We start from the raw sequence: 24,658 nt of genomic DNA on the forward strand, positions 1-24,658 counted from the left end.
CACCAAAAGAATCATGCTCGATAACATTAACATTTAGCCGAGGAAATCATGCTACTACGTAACAGCAGAAAATAAACCTGCCAGCAACCACTCAGCTAAATCAAATATGAAACTGTGTACAAGGTATCTTATGATTTACAATATATATATGTATATGTGTATATATATATAGTAAGGATACCCATTGTTATTGAAATACACCAACACAATTTAGCTACTGTTAACATAAGTTAATAACTATTGTTCCCATAAAATAAAATAACTAAGACAAATATCTATTCACAATTGAGAGACAAATGACAATGAAAATATCAGTACTTGAAGAACTCCATACTTAGAGAGAAATACATATTCTTCATACTCAGCAAATTTTATATACTATGTATACATACATGCATATATATATATATATATATATATATATATATATATATATATATATATATATATGTATGTATGTATGTATATATATATGCACATATGTATGTATATATATATTATATATATAATATATGTATATATATATTATATACACACATTATGTATATATTTATACATATATACAATATATATATATATATACACACATATATATACATTATATATATATATATATATATATATATATATATATATATATATATATATATACAAAAATGTAATATATGTATGGAATATATATACATGCATATATATATATATAGATAGATAGATAGATATGTTATATGCACTATCGTAGAAGTGTATGGATGAGGCTGCATACAGTATTGCAACTGGCATACTTAAATATAATGTATATATATATATCACAGTACTATAGGAGAGTAGGGTACGGGGGTGTTTGTGCACACTAGTATTGCACTCCTTTGCACACTCACACTCGCACACACATACACACACACACAGCTAATGTGCTGGGAGTAATTTAGCAGTGTTGTTGGTGGTGGTGGTGGTAGTAGTGGGGTGTGTGTGGGTCAAACAACATTAACAAGCTAGTACAGCCATGGTTTAAATTGTTTCAAATCGCCATGCCTGCCGTTACATCATCGGCAGCATGGGCCGGCACTTCTTCCATCTTTGCAAAGAAGTGCAGGTTTTTCTGGTTCCATCATTGGCTGTAACCATCAATGTATTGGGGGACTACCAGGTGATGGCGAGGAAATGGGAGGGAATTGGTGGCGAATGCACTCACAACACATATGCACATGCTCTCCCCGTTGGACACACACACACACACACACACACACATATGCATGTACATATATTTACATACACACACACACATATATGTATATATGTATGTACATATATTTACATATATATGTGTATGTACATATATTCACACACACACACAAACATATATATACACATACACACATATACATATATATACATACATACATGTATATTTATATATATATATATATATATATATATATATACATATGCATATATATCCAGACACACACACATGTAGTATACATGTACATATGTATGTATTTATACATATGTACACACATACAAACTGCAATGAGGTTTGGAGAAGAAAGAGCAAAAAATATAACGATTTAACAAAATAACATATCACGAAACTGTGGTGATGACTGTGATAATAATAATGATGAGGATGTTGATAATGAACGTGATGGTGATGATAGTGATAGGGAGAGGAAAGGGAAGAGTTTTCAAAAACATCTCTATCATTTTTTTTTCTTTTCCCTTGTTTTACTAACCCCATCCCCACTCTGTTTCCAACCACCAATCATCATACGACATAAGTCTTTAAAATAAATTTGAGTTCACAGATTTGAAGTGAGAACTAAATTTGGTAGTTTTGAAAATTAGCAAACCGTCGAACATAAATCCACATTTATGTCTATCTTATCTTTAAAATGGCTACATGCTAGCAGCATTTACAAAGGAAAAAAAAAAACAAGATCAAGAATAAGGTCTTTGAATTCTGAATGTTGAGCCAAACATTGGTGCTAGCACTAAATTTAGGGTTTATGCAATATTTTGCAACCATCAACCATCACTTTTGTCAGCTAGAAGAAGAAGATTAAGACGGGAGGGAAAAAACAAAGAATATTTCTTCCATTGCTAAAGATCAATTAAATATCTTCTTGGTATAAACACATTGGCATTTTTGATCGAGCTGCTGGTGTTCGTAACTTTGGTTGGCTTCCGTAGGTGGTCAGATCGACTGATCCACGGCCTGTAGGTGCAGCAAAAGAAGCAGTGCTACCGTGCGGACATGATGCACTGCGTTTGGCGGATTTCTTGCGAACTGGCTGCGAGGGCAATGAGAAACAGGTTTTGCGAATGAACAGCCTGGCGTTGCCAACGGCAGGGCGTGACATTCCTGGTTTCATTAGATTTGACAAATGAGATGCATAACCTTCAGACAGGATCTGGAGAGAAAAAGAAAAAAAAAGGGTATGGTTGTTAAGAAGATGGACAGCAGATGTAAATTCATGATGATAATGATATGTGTATATATATATATATATATATATATATATATATATATATATATATAGCATTAGCATTATTAAATCTCAGAACGAGATGTAAACATTAATCGCTCGACAATGTAAAGTATAATAGCCATATTGAGATGGCTATTATACTATACATTATATATATATATATACAAGATAAGAAAATGGAGAAATACATCTAAATCAAATATCAATTACCAGATAATACTCAATCACATACTTTATTAAACCACCACATAAGAGACTTAATACAGTAAATGAATTGATTGCATCGCAATCCTTAACATTTATGTATTAACTTTGTTGGGTACTTCACTAGCATTATATTGGAAATATGTTATCCCATGGAGGGTTGCATTTACAACCCCTATCTCAATTTGTATATATATATATATATATATATATATATATATACACACACACATATGCATGCACACAGACACACAACTATAAGAGAAATTAAGATGAATACAAAAGTTTATACCATTTCTTCCTACATACATTTTATTGGTGAGGCTGTTTAATTTTGGAAACTCAGCAATTGGATACCAGCCATAACAGATCATCTTGTGTATCTATATATGTGTGTGTGTGTGTGTGGAGGTGCAATGGCCCAGTAGTTAGGGCAGCGGACTCGTGGTCGGAGGATCACGGTTTCAATTCCCAGACAGGGCATTGTGTGTGTTTATTAAGTGAAAACACTTAAATGTCCATGAGGCTCCGGCGGGGGGGGGGGGGGTGACGACCCCTGTGGTACTCTTTCACCCCAACTTTCTCTCACTCTTTCTTCCTGTTTCTTGAGTAACGCTACGATGGACTGGTGTCCCATCAAGCTGGGGGGGGGGGTGAACACATATGCCACAGAAACAGGGAAACTGGGCCCATGAGCCTGGCTAGGCATGAAAAGGGCGCATAAAATAATATATATATACACACACATATATATATATATATATATATACATACATACATACATACATACATATATATATATATACATACATATATACATACATATACATACATATATATATAATTAATCACATGACCGACCAGGCTATCGCTGGTCACAATGCGCTTCGCATTGTTTTAGCCTTCAAATGACACCACCCCACTGGCTAAGCGAGCAGGCCAACAGAAGAAACAGTGAGAGAAAGTTGTGGCGAAAGAGTACATCAGGGATCGCCACACTCCCTGCCGGAGCCTTGTGGAGCTTTAAATGTTTTCGCTCAATAAACACTCACAATGCCCGGTCTGGGAATTGAAACCGCGATCCTACGACCGCGAGTCCGCTGCCCTAACCACTGGGCCATTGTGCCTCCACATATAATGTAATTAATTAATATATATAATAATAATAATATTCAGGAGTATATCTCCAAACTTACAATTTAGTATTAAATCAAATTTCACAGTATAAATATATAAAACATAAATTAAGAGATAAAACCACTATTATGCAACTCAAACAGTGATAGACATAAACCAATACATAAATTACAAATAATACATATATAATGGACTAATTAATTTATTTATTTTTCGTTATATGTCTATATATTTATTGATAGAGAAAATTTTAGATTTTTAATTACTATATTTGTTGATTATAATTTAGATACTTATTTTTATGTATTTATTATTTTATAATTATTAGATGTGTACTTAAATCTAAAAATATGAATAGTGATTATTTTCTTAAATAATTTGGTAATTAAATATTGGAGTATAACTGAGTTAAAGATATTTGAGAGTTTATTATGTTTTTTAAAGCCAAATTAAATCTTCAAAGATAAATACATATTTCTATCTATTTTTTTTTTACCTTAAAAATCAAATATTTAACGTAATAAATGTGTTGTAGGAAATAATCCTAATGTTTTAAGTTTCTAATTTAGTTAATGGAGTTTTTTCGATAAGAAAAGTTATTATTTTATTTATTTCTTAAATAAATATTGTTTAACTCTGTTTGCTTATTTATTTAACTATTATCATTAACCTGAAGATTGACTATAATTTTAATTCGAATTTATTTCAATTGAATTTAAACTTAATTGTAATTTGAATTTAATTTTAGCCATACCAAAGCCCCGGGCCAATCAAAGCCTTGTGATTGGATTTGGTAGACAGAAACTGAAAGAAGCCTGTCGTATATATGTATATGTATATGTGTGTCTGTGTTTGTCCCCCCAACATCGCTTGACAACCGATGCTGGTGAGTTTACATCCCCATAAATTAGCAGTTCGGCAAAACAGACCGATAGAATAAGTACTAGGCTTACAAAGAATAAGTCCTGAGGTCGATTTGCTCGACTAAAGGCGGTGCTCCAGCATGGCCACAGTCAAATGACTGAAACAAGTAAAAGAGTATTTAATGTAAAAAACACCCAGGAGATTGCAGTGTGATCCTGCCGCTATACAAATGGCCTTGCAATCAGGGATTGACCACAGTCTCCAGCAGCTTCACACAGCTGTCTGAAATTAAGCCAAATGATCCATGACTTGATACAGGCCTGACGTATGTTGGTCAGGGATCCCTGCTCTACAGGATACAGCAGAAAAATATATATATTCCATCAAATATGAACTACATAAATCAAGAAGAGGCACGTGAAAAGCAACATAAGGACACCATACCTGAGCCTGACTGTAATGCTTCTTAGAGGCTTTGCCGACAATAAATATTTGTTGTTGGGAAATTTCTAGGTCTTTGTAAATACCAATATCTTTGGCTGAGCCATATGCTGCCTTGAACAGCAACTGTGTCTGAAAGACAGAATTTGAAAGACGGCAATGGTAAAATGCATGAAAAACTAGTAATGAACGAAGGAATTAGAACAAAGCAAAGAAATTTAGTAAACATCAACATGCTGCAATTATCTACCTACTTAACATCTACACACTTTGTTTATCTTTATGTGGGTGTAGACACCACACACACACACACACCACACACACACACACACACAAACACACATATTGGGTTGGTGCATAATTATTGCAGTTTGTTTTCAAGAAATTTTATTCAACAAAAACAATAACAATATGTAACAAAAATATCTTTAAATGATTATTCCGGAGCATATTCACCATCTACTTCAATTACTGCTTCCTATTTGCTTGGCAGTTGGTCAGGCCATCATTTAAAGATGTTTTTGTTAAATATTGTTATTGTTTTTGTTGAATAAAATTTGTTGAAAAAAAGCCGCAATAATTATGCACCAACCAAATATATATATATATATATATATATATATATATATATATATATATATATATATATATATATATATATATATATAGCCCCGCCTTGACTAGCTTCCGTGCCGGTGGCATGTAAAAAGCACCATTCGATCGTGGCCGTTTGCCAGCCTCGCCTGGCCTCCGTGCCGATGGCACGTAAAAAGCACCATCCGACCGTGGCTGTTTACCAGCCTCATCTGGCACGTAAAAAGCACCCACTACACTCATGGAGTGGTTGGCTTTAGGAAGGGCATCCAGCCATAGAAACACTGCCAGATCAGACTGGGTCTGGTGCAGCCTTCCGGCTTCCCAGACCCCAGTTGCACCGTCCAACCCATGCCAGCATGGAAAGCGGACGCTAAACGATGATGATGATGATGGTGATGATAGGTGCAGGCATAGCTGTGTTGGTAGGAAGCTTGCTTCCCAACCATATAGCTCTGGGTTCAGTCCCACGGCATGGCACCTTCAGCAAGTGTCTTCTACTATAACCTCGGGATGACCAAAGCCTTGTGAATGGATCTGGTAGACAGAAACTGAAAGAAGCCTGTTGCATATCTGTGTTGTGTGTGTGTGTGTGTCTCCTACCACTCTTGGCAACTAGTGATTAAACTAATTACATTTATGCATACTTACATCGTCTTTATAGGTTTTGAGGAAGTTGAGCTTCTGTCTTAAGGGATCTTTAGACAATCCATCCATGAACCCTACCATTCCATGGGGAAAATTGTGCTGCGCCAGCCATGATACAACCTTCCTATGTTGCATGTCAGGACGAGCAGTGACATAGAGTATTAGGTAACCAAGGTTTTGCCAATAGCTGCAAAGAAAACAATAAAGAGATAATTAATAGAACCAGGAGTACCTTTAATAGAACAGGGAGATATTTCGTAGAACAAGGAGATATTTAATACAACAAAAAGATGTTTAATGGAATAAAAAGATGTTTAATAGAAGAGGAAAATATTTAATAGAATAGGGAGATGTTTAATAGAATCAGGCGGACTTTTCCTAGAACAAAGAGATGATTAATAGAACAGGGAGATATTTAATAGAGCAGGGATATGTTTAATAGAACAAGGAGAGGTTTAAAAGAACAGGAGGTATTTAATAGAACAGGGAGATATTTAATAGAGCAGGGAGATATTTAGCCTTTTAGTGTTCAGATGACTGTGAAATGCAATGGTTATTTATTCACATTGTTTTCAATTAATCATATATGATCTCATAGCTTCAAGATTTTGATGATGTGATTGTTCATTTTTAGAATGACATTGTAGGGTAGGTGTGAAAGGCCAAATCTGGACTAATATTTAATTATTTACCAGGTAATTTTGCATGATCTCCATTCCCCTTATAGACTTTAACCAACTATGAGAAATTCCTAACTTTGTTAATATGACATTATTCTCATCTGTCAACTCACTATACTGCATGGCAGTATACTTATGACGCATAACTTCAACTCATTAACTTTTTCTCTATTCATTCCACTTCTTTTACCCTAGAGTGGTTTTCTTCCTCCTTTCCAACCACATTCCAGAAGTTTTGAACCATATCACTTTGAGCTAAACCCAAGCAAAACAACTCTCCACTAACAAACATATCAATACACAATGAGTTATGTCCCTCTAATCCTATTACCCAAAACCTGAAACTCTTAACCACCACTGAGAAAATAATTGAGAATAAATTTGCCTGGATATTTAAGTCAAATGATTGTGTCTGATGATTATCTAGAGATTTTTCTGGATATGACACGTCAAGTCAAGATTTAAAAACATTTATACTGTTAAATATCTCACTGTGCAGTGTGTAATGATATATATATATGTGTGTGCGTGTGTCTTTGTGTCTGTGTTTGTCTCCTCATCATCACTTGATAACCAGTGTTGGTGTGTTTACATCCCTGTAACTTAGCGGTTCAGCAAAAGTGACCAATAAAATAAGCACTAGGCTTTAAAAGAAAATATGTCCTGCGGTCGATTTGTTTGACTAAAACCTTTCAAGGTAGTGCTCCAGCATGGCCGCAGTCAAATGACTGAAACAAATAAGAGAATATATACAGATACATATACTCTTTTACTTGTTTCAGTCATTTGACTGCGGCCATGCTGGAGCACCGCCTTTAGTCGAGCAAATCGACCCCGGGACTTATTCTTATGTAAGCCCAGTACTTATTCTATCGGTCTCTTTTGCCGAACCGCTAAGTTATGGGGATGTAAACACACCAGCATCGGTTGTCAAGCAATGCTAGGGGGACAAACACAGACACACAAACATACACACATATATATATTTATATATATATATATACATATATACGACAGGCTTCTTTCAGTTTCTGTCTACCAAATCCACTCATAAGGCATTGGTCGGCCCAAGGCTATAGCAGAAGACACTTACCCAAGATGCCACACAGTGGGACTGAACCCGGAACCATGTGGTTGGTAATCAAGCTACTTACCACACAGCCACTCCTGCGCCTATATATATGCATATACATATAATTATACGCATTATATGTACAGTTGTATTGGAGATGATGCACCTAAAAGCATTCTACTAAATGATGGAGTATAAAGTGAAGAGAAGCTACAAACCGAACAACATCAACTGCTCCGGCACGAACTTTCGGATCTTTGCCCATAATGGACATACTAGCAGTGAATGAGCCATCAATACTGAAAACGACTGCTTCAGTCTTTGGGGGTAGTACAGCTAAATGAAAGTCCACGATGGAATGGTCACCTCTGTTGGAAAGAAAATCAAAAAAGATTATATAGAAAGTGGATTCAAGATACATGAATCTGGAAATATACTTAACTATTTTCTGATTTTGTGATCAGATTTCTCTCCAGAAGATACAATCCCAATACATTTCAACTAATTTTAAACATCTATTGGGATGCAGTTCTATATTTAAGAGATGAAGAATTATGTACATTATTTACATTTGACGGATATTTGTCCAAATCTTGTTTGTTGTTAACACTACATTTCGGCTGATATACCCTCCAGCCTTCTTCAGGTGTCTTGGGGAAATTTCGAACCTGGGTTCTCATTCCTAAGGTATTTTTCGATATTATTATTATTATTATTATTATTATTATTATTATTATTATCATTCAGGTCACTGCCTGGAATCGAATAATAATAATAATAATAATAATAATAATAATAATAGCAACAACATCGAAAAATACTTTAGGAATGAGAACCCAAGTTTGCAATTTCCCCAAAACACCTGATGAAGGCTGGAGGGTATATCAGCTGAAACGTTGTGTTAACAACAAACAAGATGAGGACAAATATCCGTCAAATGTAAATAACTGTCTGTTGGGATGCTGGTATATTTAACATATCAGGACAATTATCCCGCTAGGACAACCCCACCACCGATGACCACTACCCCCTAGGGCAATTACCCCACTCTTTGTTAATTACCCCCTCTTCAATATATTAAGAAGTTTTAAATCATCATCTGTAGTCCTCGGGAATAATTGACCACTGGGGGTGGGGTAAATGTCCTAGACTCATATTTAATGGTATATAAAAGATATTTAACGGTGTAACATAAAATGCCCTTGTGCTGGTACCACATAAAATACACTTGTGCTGGTGCCATGTAAAATGCACTTGTGCAGCTCATGTAAAATGCAATTATACCAGTGCGATGTAAAAGTACCAAATCCAATCTGTAAAGTGGAGCCTTGTGCAGCCATCTGGTTCGCCAGACCTCAGTCAAATCATCCAACCCATGCTAGCATGGAAAGTGGACATTAAATGATGATGATGATGATGATGATGATATGATGATGATGATGATGAAACAAATTCTCATCACATCGAACTCTTGGACTGAACCAGGGATCTTTAGAACCACAGCTCAACACACTTTCAACTGAGCTATTTCAGCTACCAATAATAGCCTCAAAATCTCTAGGAGGAATTACAACCGTGTTTCGTGGTCTGCTACCACAACAGCTCCTTTATAGGATCCAGTTAGCTCAAGACATCATCAGGAGGAACCACGTCCGGTTTCGGCCCCTACTCCTCTACCATTTTGACGTGGAGGTGTCTTCAGCTCTGGTGTTGGGTGCATATCTTCTTTCTTCTATTCCCTGGCCTCTTATGACGCCTATATATATATATATATATATATATATATATATTATATATATCTATACACATATATATGGGGCTGGCCAGGTCGGAGCAATCTCAAGATTAATCAGCCAAAATTGCGAAGATGATCCGGTTCTTGACTGAAAATCAGAGGCTTCGAATGTCCCGTCCGTTTTTTTTGTATCGTCTTCTAAATGCTTTGCGTTCTTGTCCCAGTTTGTGTTTTTTTACATTTACCTATATATGTATATATGTATATATACATATATACATATGTATATATACATATATACATATATACATATACATATATACATATATATATATATACATATACATATATCATATATATATATCATATATATATATATATATTATATATATATATATATATATATATATATGTATATGTATATATGTATATATACATATGTATATATGTATATATTCATATATATATGTATGGTCTTTAAAATGTAAAAAATATATATGGTGAATAATTGCTAGTGTATTAAACTGCATATCTTATATCATAGATCTGTTCACCCATGGTTGACCCGAGATAAAATAACAACAGCAAAAAAAGGAAAATGGGGCCAATACCTGACTATCATTTTAATGGGATAAATCCCTTGTGTGATCCTTTTCTCTTTTGGAATGGTGTAAGTCAAACGTCCATGGTTGTCTGTCAGTTCATGACCAAGGTGATCCCAATCCCCAGATGGTGGTACCGTCATTACATAAATATCAACCTGAAAGTAAAGCAAAGAGAGAAAAGAAGCAAATAAATAAATAAATAAATAAATAAATAAATAAATATAGGTGCAGGAGTGACTGTGTGGTAAGTAGCTTGATTACGAACCACATGGTTCCGGGTTCAGTCCCACTGCGTGGCACCTTGGGCAAGTGTCTTCTACTGTAGCCTCGGGCCGACCAAAGCCTTGTGAGTGGATTTCGTAGACGGAAACTGAAAGAAGCCTGTCCTGTATATATATATATATATATATATATATATATATGTATGTGCGTGTGTATATGTTTGTGTGTCTGTGTTTGTCCCCCAACATCGCTTGACAACCGATGTTGGTGTGTTTACATCCCCATAACTTAGCGGTTTGGCAAAAGAGACCAATAGAGTAAGTACTAGGCTTACAAAGAATAAGTCCTGGGGTTGATTTGACTCGACTAAAGGCAGTGCTCCAGCATGGCCACAGTCAAATGGCAGAAGCACTGAACCCACAACCATGTGGTTGGGAAAAAAACGTCTTCCCTCACAGCCACATCATTCAGCTGTGAACATAGTTTCTCCAACAAATAAAACCATCCCAGCCATGTCAACATAGATTGTCAAACAGTTGTAGATAACATTTCTATCATCTGGGTTCAAGTCCTGCGAGAGTCACTCTTCTGACAGAACAAAGCCAGAATTTGAATTTCTCTCCTCTTCACATTCCGTATACACACAGTCATGCAATTCAGACACATGCACAATCTTATGCACATGCATGCACACGTGCACAACACCCATCAGTGTTCAATATCCTACCTTCTCTCCAGATAGTGAGATCATGTCTAGGGGTCCATATGAAAATTTGGCAGTCAATACTTGTTCCACATCCTCAAGGACCAATACATCATTAGCTCGATGGTTGGGCTGTAGATTCTGTAAAGAATAAAAACAGTATATATGATATATATATATTTTTTTTTATTTATGCGCCCTTTTTGAGCCTAGCCAGGCTCATGGGCTTGGTTTCTATGATATAAGTGTTCCCCCCAGCTGGACGGGACACCAGTCCATCGCAGCATTACTTAGGAAACAGGAAGAAAGAGTGTGAGAAAGTTGGGGTGAAAGAGTACAACAGGGGTTGCCACCACCCCCTGCTTGAGCCTCGTGGACCTTTAGGTGTTTTCGCTCAATAAACACACACAACACCCGGTCTGGGAATTGAAACCGCGATCCTCCGACCGTGAGTCTGCTGCCCTAACCACTGGCCTATTGCGCCTCCATATATATCGGGGTTCCACTATTCCCTTCTCTCTCTCTCTCTCTCTCCCTCTTTTACGTTGTCTGCCCTCCCCCCCTCTTCCTTTCCCCCCTTCCATTGCTAAGAGCATTTTTAAGCCAGCCCGTCAAGTTCAACCTTCGCATATTCGCCGTGTCAGGCCGAAAAACGAAATGTTCCCAAGATAAGAAAATCTTTCTAATCTAATTCATCCCGTAATCTGTACCAGTAATATTCTCATGCAAATTTGTCTGATCTCTAGTGGTTAAGCTGTTTATTATTATTATTATTAGTATTATCCCTTTGACCCCCAGTCGACAATTTGTTTATTAGTATTATTATTATTATCATTTTCAGTTTCACCTCGTATTGCATATTCTGTATAATTTATTAGTTATTGTTGACCATCGGTTTCTGGCTTCGTGTCTCGCTAAATACAGAATAGATATTTATATTTAAGTTTCTCCATACAGGGGTTTTTTTTTTCAATGGCGGCCGATTTTCGCGGGGTTCCACTATTCCCTTCTCTCTCTCTCTCCCTCTTTTACGTTGTCTGCCCTCCCCCCCCTCTTCCTTTCCCCCCTTCCATTGCTAAGAGCATTTTTAAGCCAGCCCGTCAAGTTCAACCTTCGCATATTCCCGGTGCACCCGCCCTTGCCCACCCCCACCACCAATACCGGATATCTCTATATTTTGCTCCATCTATACCGGATGTCGCTTCTCCCACCACCATTATAGGTGTCTACTCTTCGAACCCCCCTCTTCAATACGCTATTTCACCATGCATTACCCCTCTCGTGATATCCTACGTTCTACTTGTCTAGAACCTGTCATCGTTTCTCCGAACACCCCTCCCCACTGGTGCTCCCCTATATTTCTGCACCCTCCCCACACATAAAAAGCACCATCCGAACGTGGCCGATGCCAGCACCGCCCCGACTGGCTTCTGTGCAGGTGGCACATAAAAAGCACCAACTGACCGTGGCCGATGCCAGACCCCTCTGGCACCTGTGCAGGTGGCACGTAAAAAGCACCCACTACACTCGCGGAGTGGTTGGCGTTAGGAAGGGCATCCAGCTGTAGAAACACTGCCAGACCAGACTGGAGCCTGGGGCAGCCCCTGGCTCCCCAGACCCCGGTCGAAACCGTCCAACCCGTGCTAGCGCGGAAAACGGACGTTAAACGATGATGATGATGATGATGATATATATATATATATATATATATATATATATATATACATATATATATCTGTAAAATAATATGTACAATTATTCAATAGCCAAGATAAAACTCTGAGTTCGGATGCCAAGGTGGAAATCCACACCACCATCTCTTCGGTTATCTGGCCATCTCCTTACAGATAACCGAAGAGATGGTGGTGTGGATCCACCTTGCATCCGAAACTCAGAGTTTTATCTTGGCTATTGAATAATTGTCACATATTATTTTACAGATAAATTTCCTCCATTTACATAATATTGAGGTCTCTTTCTTTCTTTTGTTATCTTACCGTTTTTACCAATATATATATATATATAGAGAGAGAGAGAGAGAGAGAGAGAGAAAGAGAGAGAGAGAGAGAGATGCTGGCGACCTATGCAGAAGACTCATGATTCCTGAGAAGGCAAAAATACAAAGAGTTGAGATGTTTGTGTAGTTGGGCTGAGATATGATGTAAGAATTAATTTTTTGATTTATAAGCAACTCTAATAATGTAAATGTTATCAATGTCATATGCTTAATGTGTATTGTTTAAATGCTTTACGGCTGCAGTATTTCACCCAGGGAAAGACACTTTAAAGGGTATAGTGTCTAATCATACTCTGGTGGGAACAGTGTGGCTCTGGACCTAAACAACAACAACCCAAGCCATGGCTTAGTGGTGTGCATTCAGTTCATGATCATAATGTCATGAGTTCAATATTGAGCATAACATAGTGTCCTTGAGCACTTTATTTCATATTGCTCCAGACCACTCAGCTGGCAAAAATGAGTTGTACTTGTAATTTAACCTTTTCATTACCAACCCGGCTGAAACCGGTTCTGGCTCTGAGTACAAATGTCTTGTTTCCATAAGTTTTGAATTAAAATCTTCCACAAAACCTTAGTCACAATTTATGTTCCTAACACTAGCTGAATGATAACCAAGTTATTTTAATAAATTCTTTGTTATATTTAAAGTAATTGAAAGAAACACAGAGCATCTCAACAGAAATAATGGTAACAAATGTCTTGTTTTCATGAGTTTTGAATTAAAATCTTCCACCAAACCTTAGTCACAATTTATGTTCCTAACACTAGCTGAATGATAACCAAGTTATTTTAATAAATTCTTTGTTATATTTAAAGTAATTCAGAGAAACACAGAGCATCTCAAAATAAATACGGTAATGAAAGGGTTAAATTGTCACATTCTGTGTCATACTGTATCTCCAAGAGACTTATGTTAAGAGTACACATGTCTGTACTAAGCTCAGCTAGTTGCACATTAATTTCATGAGCGGAAAGTTCTGTAACTGGCAGACTACAAGATTCAACATTCAACAACAATAACAATTGTTAACAGACTTAGAGGATGCTGGTCCCTAGTCCCTAAACTCACCCGAACTTTAATAGTAGTCCTCCTTTTCAGCCACTTTTCACAGGGCTTTGATGGTGAAAATTTCTTCATGGCACCAATTTCTACATCTGTTTCTGATCCATTGAGGACATCTTGAGAAAACACCTAAAAGAGAACAAAGATACATGATTAAAGGTTGTGAATTCCCACATTATAATTCATATAATATAAATGGAAAACTATATTTGGTATTGTTGTGATGATAGTCACAAAACAGAATATATTTTTTAACATTGGTTTCAAATTATGGCACAGGGTCAGCAAGTTTGTGGGAGGGGGGGTCAGTCAATTACATTGAACCCAAAAGGTAAGATCAACCTAAGATCAAAAGGTAAGATCAACCAAAGCCAACCTCAGTGAAATTTGAACTCAGAATGTGCAGATGGATGAAATGTCGCTAAGCATTTTGCCTGGCATGCTAACAATTCTGCTAGCTTGCTGCCCTAATATAATATTTAATCTATATATATAAAGCTGAAGTTGTCTGTGTGTGGCAGGTTTGGTAGCCTTCAACTAACACTATCTCCTCCGAGACCCTGTGGTGCAAGTTGACCAAAATTTAGAGTATGATAGAAGAAGGCTTGCTCTTCATTCCATAGAAGATAAAATTCAAATCGGACCATGTTAACACCAAAAATTATTTACATCAAAAAGGTGCTTTTTTTCTATGAAAATCCCTATTTTTTATGATTTTTTGACTGCTGTGTTGCCATTTTTCAGTGTATTTCAACCAGAAAAATGTTCACTTAAAGAGAATAACAAGCTACATAATGCAAAATTTTTACTTTTCAAAAATTCCAATTCTAAAGGGTTGAAAGAAACCCAAGCAACGCCGGGCGATACTGCTAGTATTAATATATATTTAAGGCAGTTGATTGGTTGAAATTACCGAAATACGACAACTTTAACATGAAATAACTTCATAAATAGAAACTTTTCTAAACAATGCTAAGAGTAAAAGATGTTTTATGTGACACATTCTACTCGATCTGCTGATGAAAGTGAAAAGATCAACAAAATTCTATGCTCTGAGTGCAAATCCGGCAATCATCAAGAATGCCTTACACCTTTCAACAGAATAAAGTACCAGTCAAGTATTGGGGAAATTTTATATTCTTAGTCATGAATGACGTTTTAATAGAAGACAGGAGATATATAGACAGACACAGCACATTTCAGGAAGTATCTGTGAACAAAAAACATTGGTGACATTATAAAGACTTGTTACTAACCTGTCTGAGAATGAATGACACAACATCACCTGATTCCCAGAAACTGGAGTGGAACAACTGAGGTAAAGCACTAGTGGGGAATGAATGTAGAATTTCTGGACAATATAAGGCATAATCCAGTCGTTTGTTACCCCACCAGCGGTTCGTTACTAGGAAAAAATAAATGAAGAACATTTAACGAGGTGCATTATCTTAATTAAATTGGACAAGTACATGATTAATTAACATAAAAGAAAAAAAAATGTAAGGAAATGTAGGTGCAGACGTGGCTGTGTGGTAAGAAGCTTGGTTCACAACCACACGGTCCTGGGTTCAGTCCCACTGTGTGGAAATTTGGACAAGTGGCTTCAGCTATAGCCTCAGGTCGACCAAAGCTTTGTGAATGGATTTAGAAGACAGAAACTGAAAGAAGCCTGTCGTATGTGTCTGTGTTTGTTTCCCACCACCGCTTGACGTCTGGGAATCCAGCCAGAATGTCTAATGATGGTGAAATACATGTGTTTGTATAGAAGCCAGCATGGGGTATTCAACATGTGTGTATATGTGAGTACAGAGTATTTGGCATGTGTGTGCTGTAGCAGTGCTGGGTTTGTGAAGGTGCATGACTTAGTTGTTAGGGGTGGTTAGGAGAACTACATTAAGGGTATACATGTCTGTATACTCATTAATTTAATGAACAGGGATAGGCGTAGGAGTGGCAGTGTGGTAAGTAGCTTGCTTACCAACCACATGGTCCTGGGTTCAGTCCCACTGCGTGGAACCTTGGGCAAGTTTGAATGGATTTGGTAGACAGAAACTGAAAGAAGCCCATCGTATATATGTATGTGTGTGTGTGTGTGTGTGTGTGTGTATGTTTGTGTTTCACCCCTCCCCCTTCCCCAACATCACTTGACAACCGATGCTGGTGTGTTTACATCCCCATAACTTACCGGTTCGGCAAAAGAGTCTGAAAGAATAAGTACTAGGCTTACGAAGAATAAGTCCTGGGGTTGATTTGTTCGACTAAAGGCAGTGCTCCAGCATGGCCACAGCCAAACGACTGAAACAAGTAAAGAGAGAGGCTCTTCACTTGATTGGACGAACTGGAACCCTTGTCATTGTAACCGATGGAGTGCCACTACTGGGGCTGCATGCTGGGTAATTTTAACGAAGGAATTTATCCACAGGTCTTATGATGGCGAAACAATACAAAATAGTGAAGCAGGCAGCATACACACACACACATACACACATTTGTCCACTTTATATCACTGTACAACACAATAATCCATGAAACAGTGCTATACTGTACAATGTTACATGCAATGGTCCATTGACTGTTCTTACCATTGGTTATAGTAGAGACTGTTCCTTCATCAAGAATTGATGCTTGACTACAAATACTGGAGCAACTGGTCTGGCGGTGTAGAGGCATGTGACAGGGAGACATTGACTGGTGTGGCTTGTTTATGAATAATTTCATATTTGCTTGGATGCTTTCAACTGTAAAATGAAAATGCAATACATCCTGGCTAATATATCTTGTCCAGGTCTCAATTGGACTGCATGGTAAAAAACAATAGTATGTTTTCATACAAACTTGTGAAACTCAGGCCAGATAGAGAAAATAATAATAATAATAATAACAATAATAATAATAATAATAATCCTTTCTACTATAGGCACAAGGCCTGAAATTTTGGGGTTGAGGGAAAATTGATAACATCAACCTCAGCATTTTGCTGGTTCTTAATTTAATGACCCCAAAAAGATGAAAGGTAAAGTCAACATCGGTGGAACTGAATTCAGAACGTAGCAACAGGTGAAATACCACTAAGCATTTCATCCAGTGTGCTAACGATTCTGCCAGGTAACCGCTTTAATAATAATAATAATAATAATAATAATAATAATAATAATAATAATAATAATAATAATGATGATAATAGTAATAATAATAATAGTAATAATAATAATAGTAGTAGTAGTAGTAGTAGTAGTAGTAGTAGTAGTAGTAATAATAATAATAATAATAGTAATAATAATAATAATAATAATAATAATAATAATACATACATACATACATACATGTACCCATCTGCTTGTACAGGACGAACAGCAAAAAGGCAGAGGATATCTATATTATATATATATGCTATGTATACGTACCTACATGTACAGGTTCCGCGAGACCAAGGGGGAACTTGCTGTGTCGAGGTATCTTGATTGGTGAAATGAACTTGAAGTTGTCATGTATGAGAGGTTCCAGTCGGACAGCTGAGGGATCATGGGAGTGGAATAGATTGTACAGTTGGTTGCAGGTGGGTCGGACTGGTGGTACTGTGGTAAGAAGAAGAACAACAACAATATCAGCAATGCTACAATAACAACAATGACAAACAGACGCAGCATGATATGTGTGTCTGTGTGGGTATCTGCTATAAGACGCAGTGCACTCATAGTTAAGTGCTTGAGTATCGCCCTGTGGCTTTGCTGGAGCTTCAAAGAGAGTGCCATGTAGGGCTAAAGAAGTTCATAACATAATTTCTTATTCTTTTCTCATTTTAATTTCTTACTGTTGATACTCTTTTACTTGTTTCAGTCATTTGATTGCGGCCATTCTGGAGCACCGCCTTTTGTCAAGCAAATCGACCCCAGGACTTATTCTTTGTAAGCCTAGTACTTATTCTGTCGGTCTCTTTTGCCGAACCACTAATTTTACAGGTACGTAAACACACCAGCTTTGGTTGTCAAACGATGTTGGGGGGACAAACACAGACACACAAACATATACACACACATATGTACATAAAGTCGGCAAGTTGGCAGAAACGTTAGAACGCCAGGCGAAATGCTTAGCAGTATTTCATCTGCCATTACGTTCGGAGTTCAAATTCTGCTGAGGTCAACTTTGCCTTTCATCCTTTCGTGGTCAATAAATTAAGTACCAGTTACACACTGGGGTCGATATAATCGACTTAATCCCTTTGTCTGTCCTTGTTTTCCCCCTCCATGTTTTGCCCCTTGTGGACAATAAAGAAATAAGACACGCATATATATATATATATATATATATATATATATATATATATATATATATATATATATATGTATATATAAATATTTATATATATATATATATATATGCTTCAACCAAATCCACTCACAAGGCTTTGGTTGGTCCGAGGCTATAGTAGAAGACACTTGCCCAAGGTGCCACACAGTGGCAACCATGTGGTTGGTAAGCAAACTACTTAGCACACAGCCACTCCTGCGCCTGTACTTGACTGACACCAGCTACGAAATAATGCATGGTTAATTCAAAACAATGTGAATACATAAGCATTACATTCGACAGAGTAATCTGAATGCTAAAGGTTAAGACAAGTGCTGGTGTGGCTGTTTTGTAAGAAGCTTGCTTCCCAACCACATGGTTTCAGGTTCAGTCCCATTGTGTAGTGCCTTGAGCAACTGTCTTCTACAACAGAAGACAACTGGTATTCGCGTGTTTACGTCCCTGTTACTTAGCAGTTCAGCAAAAGAGACCAGTAGAGTAAGTACCAGACATGAAAATAAGTACTGAGATTGATCAGTTTGACTAAAATTCTACAAGGTTGTGCCCCGGCATGGCTGCAGTCTAGTGATTGAAACAAGTAAAAATTAAGATAGAATTCTTCGAGTTATAAGAGCTTAAGATAGAATAGGTCAGTTAATCACGGCTTGAGCCAACCTACCGTTCCTTCTATAAGCCAAAACAAGTCCAAGTGGTGCTCCAAACATGAAGAATTCTGAGACTTCAAATCCTAAACGAATGGCATTCTGGTTTGCTTCACAGTGACTACTACTGCTCGTCCGCTGAGTTGTGTGTGAACTACTGCTGCTGCTCATCTGTGTACCTTGCACCGACAGATGCTGCGAGAACGTTCGACTACCGCTGGTGTTCTGCTGGCAGGGTTTACCACTGACACCACTGGCAGCTGCAGCGGTGTCGATGTCATGAGTGAAAACATCATTGCTAATGGGAGATGGTGTTCCGTTGTCGTGGGGATATGAGGTGCTATCGGGACTACCTTGGTATTCACTGTATGTTTGTGAATGACGGCCGTCGATTCCGTCCGTTCCGTCGTATATACTGGCATGACTGCCATATCTACAACTGTTGCGCTGTTCCTTGACCGATGTTCGACAGAGGGCGTCATATGCCAACAGTGAACTGGTGCTGTCAGCAATCAAACACACCTAAAATCAAACCAGATGAAGACAAAGATGAAGCATGTATACATAGGCATACATTGATAAGTATAAATATTTTAAAAACGGTTTTTGTATATATAACTTTATAATGTAACCTTATTTCATATTCACAAAAAAACACTCAAAAACTAAGCTAGAACTTACAAATGCTAAATTAAACTGTTAGACAGATTAACATTATTACATTATAGACACCCAGGCAGGCAGGCAGGCAGACATACATATGCACACACACTTATATATATATATATATATATATATATATACATATATATATGATAGATCATTAGCCACTACACACATTTTTTTTCTCTCCTTGTTTTTTCTGTGTCCATTTCTGTAGAAGAGCATAGGCTCAAAACATAAAAGACTTTTTCTATTTCTGAGCGTTATACTAATACATCTGTTTGTTTTGTACGCCAACTGTCTTCATCTTTTGTTTTTTTCGTAAACTCTCCCTATATATATATATAATATATATGTAAAAAATACAAACTGGGACAAGAACGCAAAACATTTAGAAGACGATACAAAAAACATGGACGGAACATTGTTAAAATTTAGCAGAAGCAACCAAGTTGTTCAAGGGCTGAGAGTTTTGTGTGTTGGCACTTAACAAACTAATTTGATAGGTGTTTTAATAAAAAAATACATATGTGCATATTGTGAGTTCTATTTTTCCTGTTAGCATCAATATAAATATACATACATAAATACATATACATATATACATACATAAATGTAGAGAGGTTTTGAAGTGATGTTTGGATATTGTATATTGAGAATAACAAAGTATTCAGAATTTTGGATGATTATATATATTTTTATTTACATTTTTAGTGCTTTCTTCTGTTATTGGATTTATCAAAAAAGTGGTTTACAGTAAGTATACTTTGCCTTTTTATATAAAATTGAAACTGATGATGTTTTAGAAAGGGAGAGAGAGAGGGGGGGAGAGGAAGGAATAAATTAGAAAGGAAGGTGCAGGGTGACAGAGGATGAGAGAGTGGGATGTAGTAAAGATAAAGAAGAGAAAAGAAAGTAGGAGTATGTTTTGGGATTGTATTCTTGTTTTCTTTTTGGTGGTGGTGGGGTTACAAAGAAAAAGAAAAAAAAGAAAGAAAAATGTTTGAGAAGGAGGGGGAGGTAAAGGAGGCGTGGCTTTTGTATCACTGTGGTCAGGCTTGTTTAATTAGGATTCAATATATAGTTTTTTTTTTCCCCACATAGTGACCTTTTTGGGTGGGGAGGAAACGAAAATTTTGTATTCAAGTGGTGAAAGTTTTTAATTGGAAGACCAGATGTTGTTTTTGATTTTCTACAGTAACAATTATAATTACATTTCAAGGTCTTGTTTACCAATTCTTTTGTATTCGTTAATGTAAGAGGAAGAGAGTGGTTGCAGGGAGATGTGGTCAACGTTTTTTGATTAAAATTCAAGATGCTGTTTTTGATTTAGCTGTGCATAGGTGTAGGAGTGGCTGCGTGGTAAGTAGCTTGCTTACAAACCACATGGTTCTGGGTTCAGTCCCACTGCGTGACACCTTGGGCAAGTGTCTTTTACTATAGCCTCAGGCCGACCAAAGCCTTGTGAGTGGATTTGGTAGACGGAAACTGAAAGAAGCCCGTTATTTTCTATTTCTATGTCTTGTTATATTTGTAATATATTATGTATAATATAACTGCTGTTGTGTAATGGTTTAATAAAGTATTGATTGGGTATTATCTGATGGTTGATGATTAATTTAGGTATATTTCTCCATTTTCTCATTTTGTATATATATATATATATATATATATGTATGCGTGTGTGTGTATACGTTTGTGTGTCTGTGTTTGTCCACGCAACATCGCTTGACAACCGATGCTGGTGTGTTTACATCCCCGTAACTTAGCAGTTCGGCAAAAGAGACCAATAGAATAAGTACTAGGCTTACAAAGAATAAGTCCTGGGGTCTATTAACTCGACTAAAGGCAGTGCTCCAGCATGGCCACAGTCAAATGACTGAAAGAAGTAAAAGAGTAAAAGAGTATGGCTATGTTTTTGAAAGAGTGATTTTTAAATAAGTATAGCTCTGATTTTAAATACAATCCAAAAAACAAACATTTAAGTGTGGGTAAGTGTTTCTCAATTATAAATATGATCTGAATTTCTTTAAAGAAAACATAAATATTTCTAATTATGGTGACCAGTGAATAGATTTCACTGTAAATATATATATTTGCAAAGGCTTGGCAGGTATCCCCGCTAGCGGGACTCGCTACCCTGGACTGATGACGGGCAAGACCCAGAAACATGCATGTCTTCAGGTTGCTAGTCCTAGCTGGTCGGGGTGCTTGCCTTCCCTTTGCAAATATAAGGACACAGGAAATGTGTCAAAGCCGACAGGAAGCGTCGATGCTTCCTAGGGCTATATAGCGGTGGTGTAATTCCCTTTACAGGACTGTCTTGTTATGCTGACATTATACAACCACTCTTTCACTCCACCACTGCTCATGTCTCTTTGAGACATTTAGAAATTCAATATTTTTAACATGTATATGATCTAATGAAAATATACCTTTCTTAAGTGAATATATTCACAATTATAAATACAACCTAAATCATGGACCAGAACCTACAAATCATAAGAATCATGAATATAATGTGATTGGGGGTGGGCAGGGAGTTGGAATGTCCATGGAAATATACCTTCTCCCAGTGATGATTGGTTTCATACAGGTTATGTTTGGAGGGGGCCAAACATGGGTATTTTAGTATTCGCATTACTTTTTCCCAGTCATATTTTCTGGGAATGTTGGTTAGTTATGGTGAGTTGGCAGAAACGCTAGCATGCCGGGCCAAATTCTTTGCGGTATTTCATTTGCCGCTATGTTCTGAGTTCAAATTCCGCCGAGGTTGACTTTGCCTTTCATCCTTTCGGGGTCGATAAATTTAGGACCAGTTACGCACTGGGGTTGATATAATCGACTTAATCCGTCTGTCTGTCCTTGTTTGTCTCCTCTGTGTTTAACCCCTTGTGGGTAGTAAAGAAATAGGTATCTTGGTACGGTGTTGTTGTACCCTTGATTTATTCCATTTGATTTGATGGAGCATCCCTGTATATTGATGAAGTTTTCTCAACCGTTTATTTTTTGTTGGGGACTTTTTTATGAAATATAGTTCCATTGTCTTTTGAAACTTTGGGTTGTTTCTTGAATTTTCCTTTTCCACATATTTCCAAATGCTTGTTCTTTCCCTTTTTCAACTGTTAAGTTTTGGTGAGAACTTTATGAAATCCATTGTCTTTTGGAAGTCTGGGTTGTTCTTTGAGCTTTTATAGAAGGGGAAGATCTTGAATTTTCCTTCGTGGAATTTTCCAGAGTTTCTCTTGCTGGATGTGTTGTCTGCAGATTGTTGTGCATTAGTAAAGGGAATTATTGATTTCACCAATGTAATTCTCCTTGCATTTGGAGCAAGTAATGCAGTATATGAGATTTTGTGTCTTTCAGTTCATATTTGCATTTACATTGAATGAGAATCCACTCTTAAATCTTATGTGGGTGTCCCCATCTATACATTTGAAGTTATTGCTATTGTTGTTGTTTCATCTGCAAAACGGACACACCAATATTTAAATTTCTAATCTTGCCACCCCTCACACATCAAAGGGAACATCCCATACAAGAACAAAAATAACCCGTGAAACTAATAACTAATGGAATTTTGAAACAGATGAAATTAGACATCACACAAAAGAAAAAAGCAAGGAACATACTATTCCATTTATTAATACACACAACCCTGGAATAACCAACATTTTCCAGGCTATACAATCAAACCTATCAATACTCTTATAGAACCCCCAAATGAGAAACCTGATAGATAAAAACTAAGTATGAAATAGTAAACGCCAGGAAAAAAACTTTAAAAAACAACTCACAAAAGTAAAATTCACATCAGAGAATGAAACAGAATTCTCCGTAAAGGAATGTGGAGATATCAGTTTCAATTTTATATAAAACGGTGAAGTAAACTTACTGTAAACCACTTTTTTGATAAATTCAATAACTGAAGAAAACAGTAAAAATGTAAATAAAAATATATATATATACAATCATCCAACATTCTGACAACCTTGTTATTCTCAATATATATATTTATAGGTATGGTGATACAAACAAGAAAAACAGAACTCAAAATATGAGTATCTGTATATATGTATATTTTCATTAATATTTAGCAACTGCTAAATATTAATATATATATATATATAGTAAATAAAAAAAAAATGAAGACAAACACAGGGAAAAAGCAATGTGAGGACGTGGTACATGGAAACTATTAGCAGATGGTCGGGGAAAGAAAGAAAGGTGGTTTTATGTTTCGAGTAAAGCTCTTCATCAGAAACAGGAGATGGAAGAAAGTTCAAGAGAAAAAAAAAGACGAGGGGGGGAAAAACGCCAATGATTCACGTGGTTACATACCTATGTGCATATGTATACATACTTAAATATACATATGTATATATGTATATATATATATGTATATATATATACACATGAGCAAAACGCCCCCCACCGTCCAATGGACGGTGCTGAGTTGTCAAACATTTAAACCAAATTTTCTCAAAACAGTTTGTCCTACTGTCCCATAGGCCTTCTCTTTGAGAAACACTGATTTAACCTAAATTTGAGACACCAGCAAAAGAA

At 36.6% G+C, this 24,658-nt stretch overlaps 1 protein-coding gene across 6 annotated transcripts in view; it reads right to left on the minus strand.

The window, feature by feature from the left end:
• Positions 1 to 1,712: 1,712 nt before the first annotated feature.
• The window catches only part of LOC115224740 (protein retinal degeneration B), a 143,799-nt gene continuing 120,853 nt past the window's right edge, over positions 1,713 to 24,658 (minus strand). For 5 of the 6 annotated variants that reach the window (XM_036513577.1, XM_036513578.1, XM_036513574.1 and 2 more), the window contains 11 exons: positions 19,447 to 19,951; positions 17,882 to 18,052; positions 17,060 to 17,215; positions 15,734 to 15,882; positions 14,484 to 14,606; positions 11,419 to 11,535; positions 10,476 to 10,624; positions 8,348 to 8,497; positions 6,381 to 6,564; positions 5,139 to 5,267; positions 1,713 to 2,411 (listed from right to left, as the gene is read on the minus strand). In XM_036513577.1, coding sequence (XP_036369470.1) covers positions 2,112 to 2,411; positions 5,139 to 5,267; positions 6,381 to 6,564; positions 8,348 to 8,497; positions 10,476 to 10,624; positions 11,419 to 11,535; positions 14,484 to 14,606; positions 15,734 to 15,882; positions 17,060 to 17,215; positions 17,882 to 18,052; positions 19,447 to 19,951 — 2,133 coding nt within the window. In that variant the 3' untranslated portion in view covers positions 1,713 to 2,111. The remainder of the gene's footprint in view (positions 2,412 to 5,138; positions 5,268 to 6,380; positions 6,565 to 8,347; positions 8,498 to 10,475; positions 10,625 to 11,418; positions 11,536 to 14,483; positions 14,607 to 15,733; positions 15,883 to 17,059; positions 17,216 to 17,881; positions 18,053 to 19,446; positions 19,952 to 24,658) is intronic. The other variant, XM_036513576.1, reaches the window with a different exon arrangement.

The sequence above is a fragment of the Octopus sinensis genome, linkage group LG26 (genome assembly GCF_006345805.1).
Source record: "Octopus sinensis linkage group LG26, ASM634580v1, whole genome shotgun sequence".
In the NCBI taxonomy this organism is placed as follows: domain Eukaryota; kingdom Metazoa; phylum Mollusca; class Cephalopoda; order Octopoda; family Octopodidae; genus Octopus; species Octopus sinensis.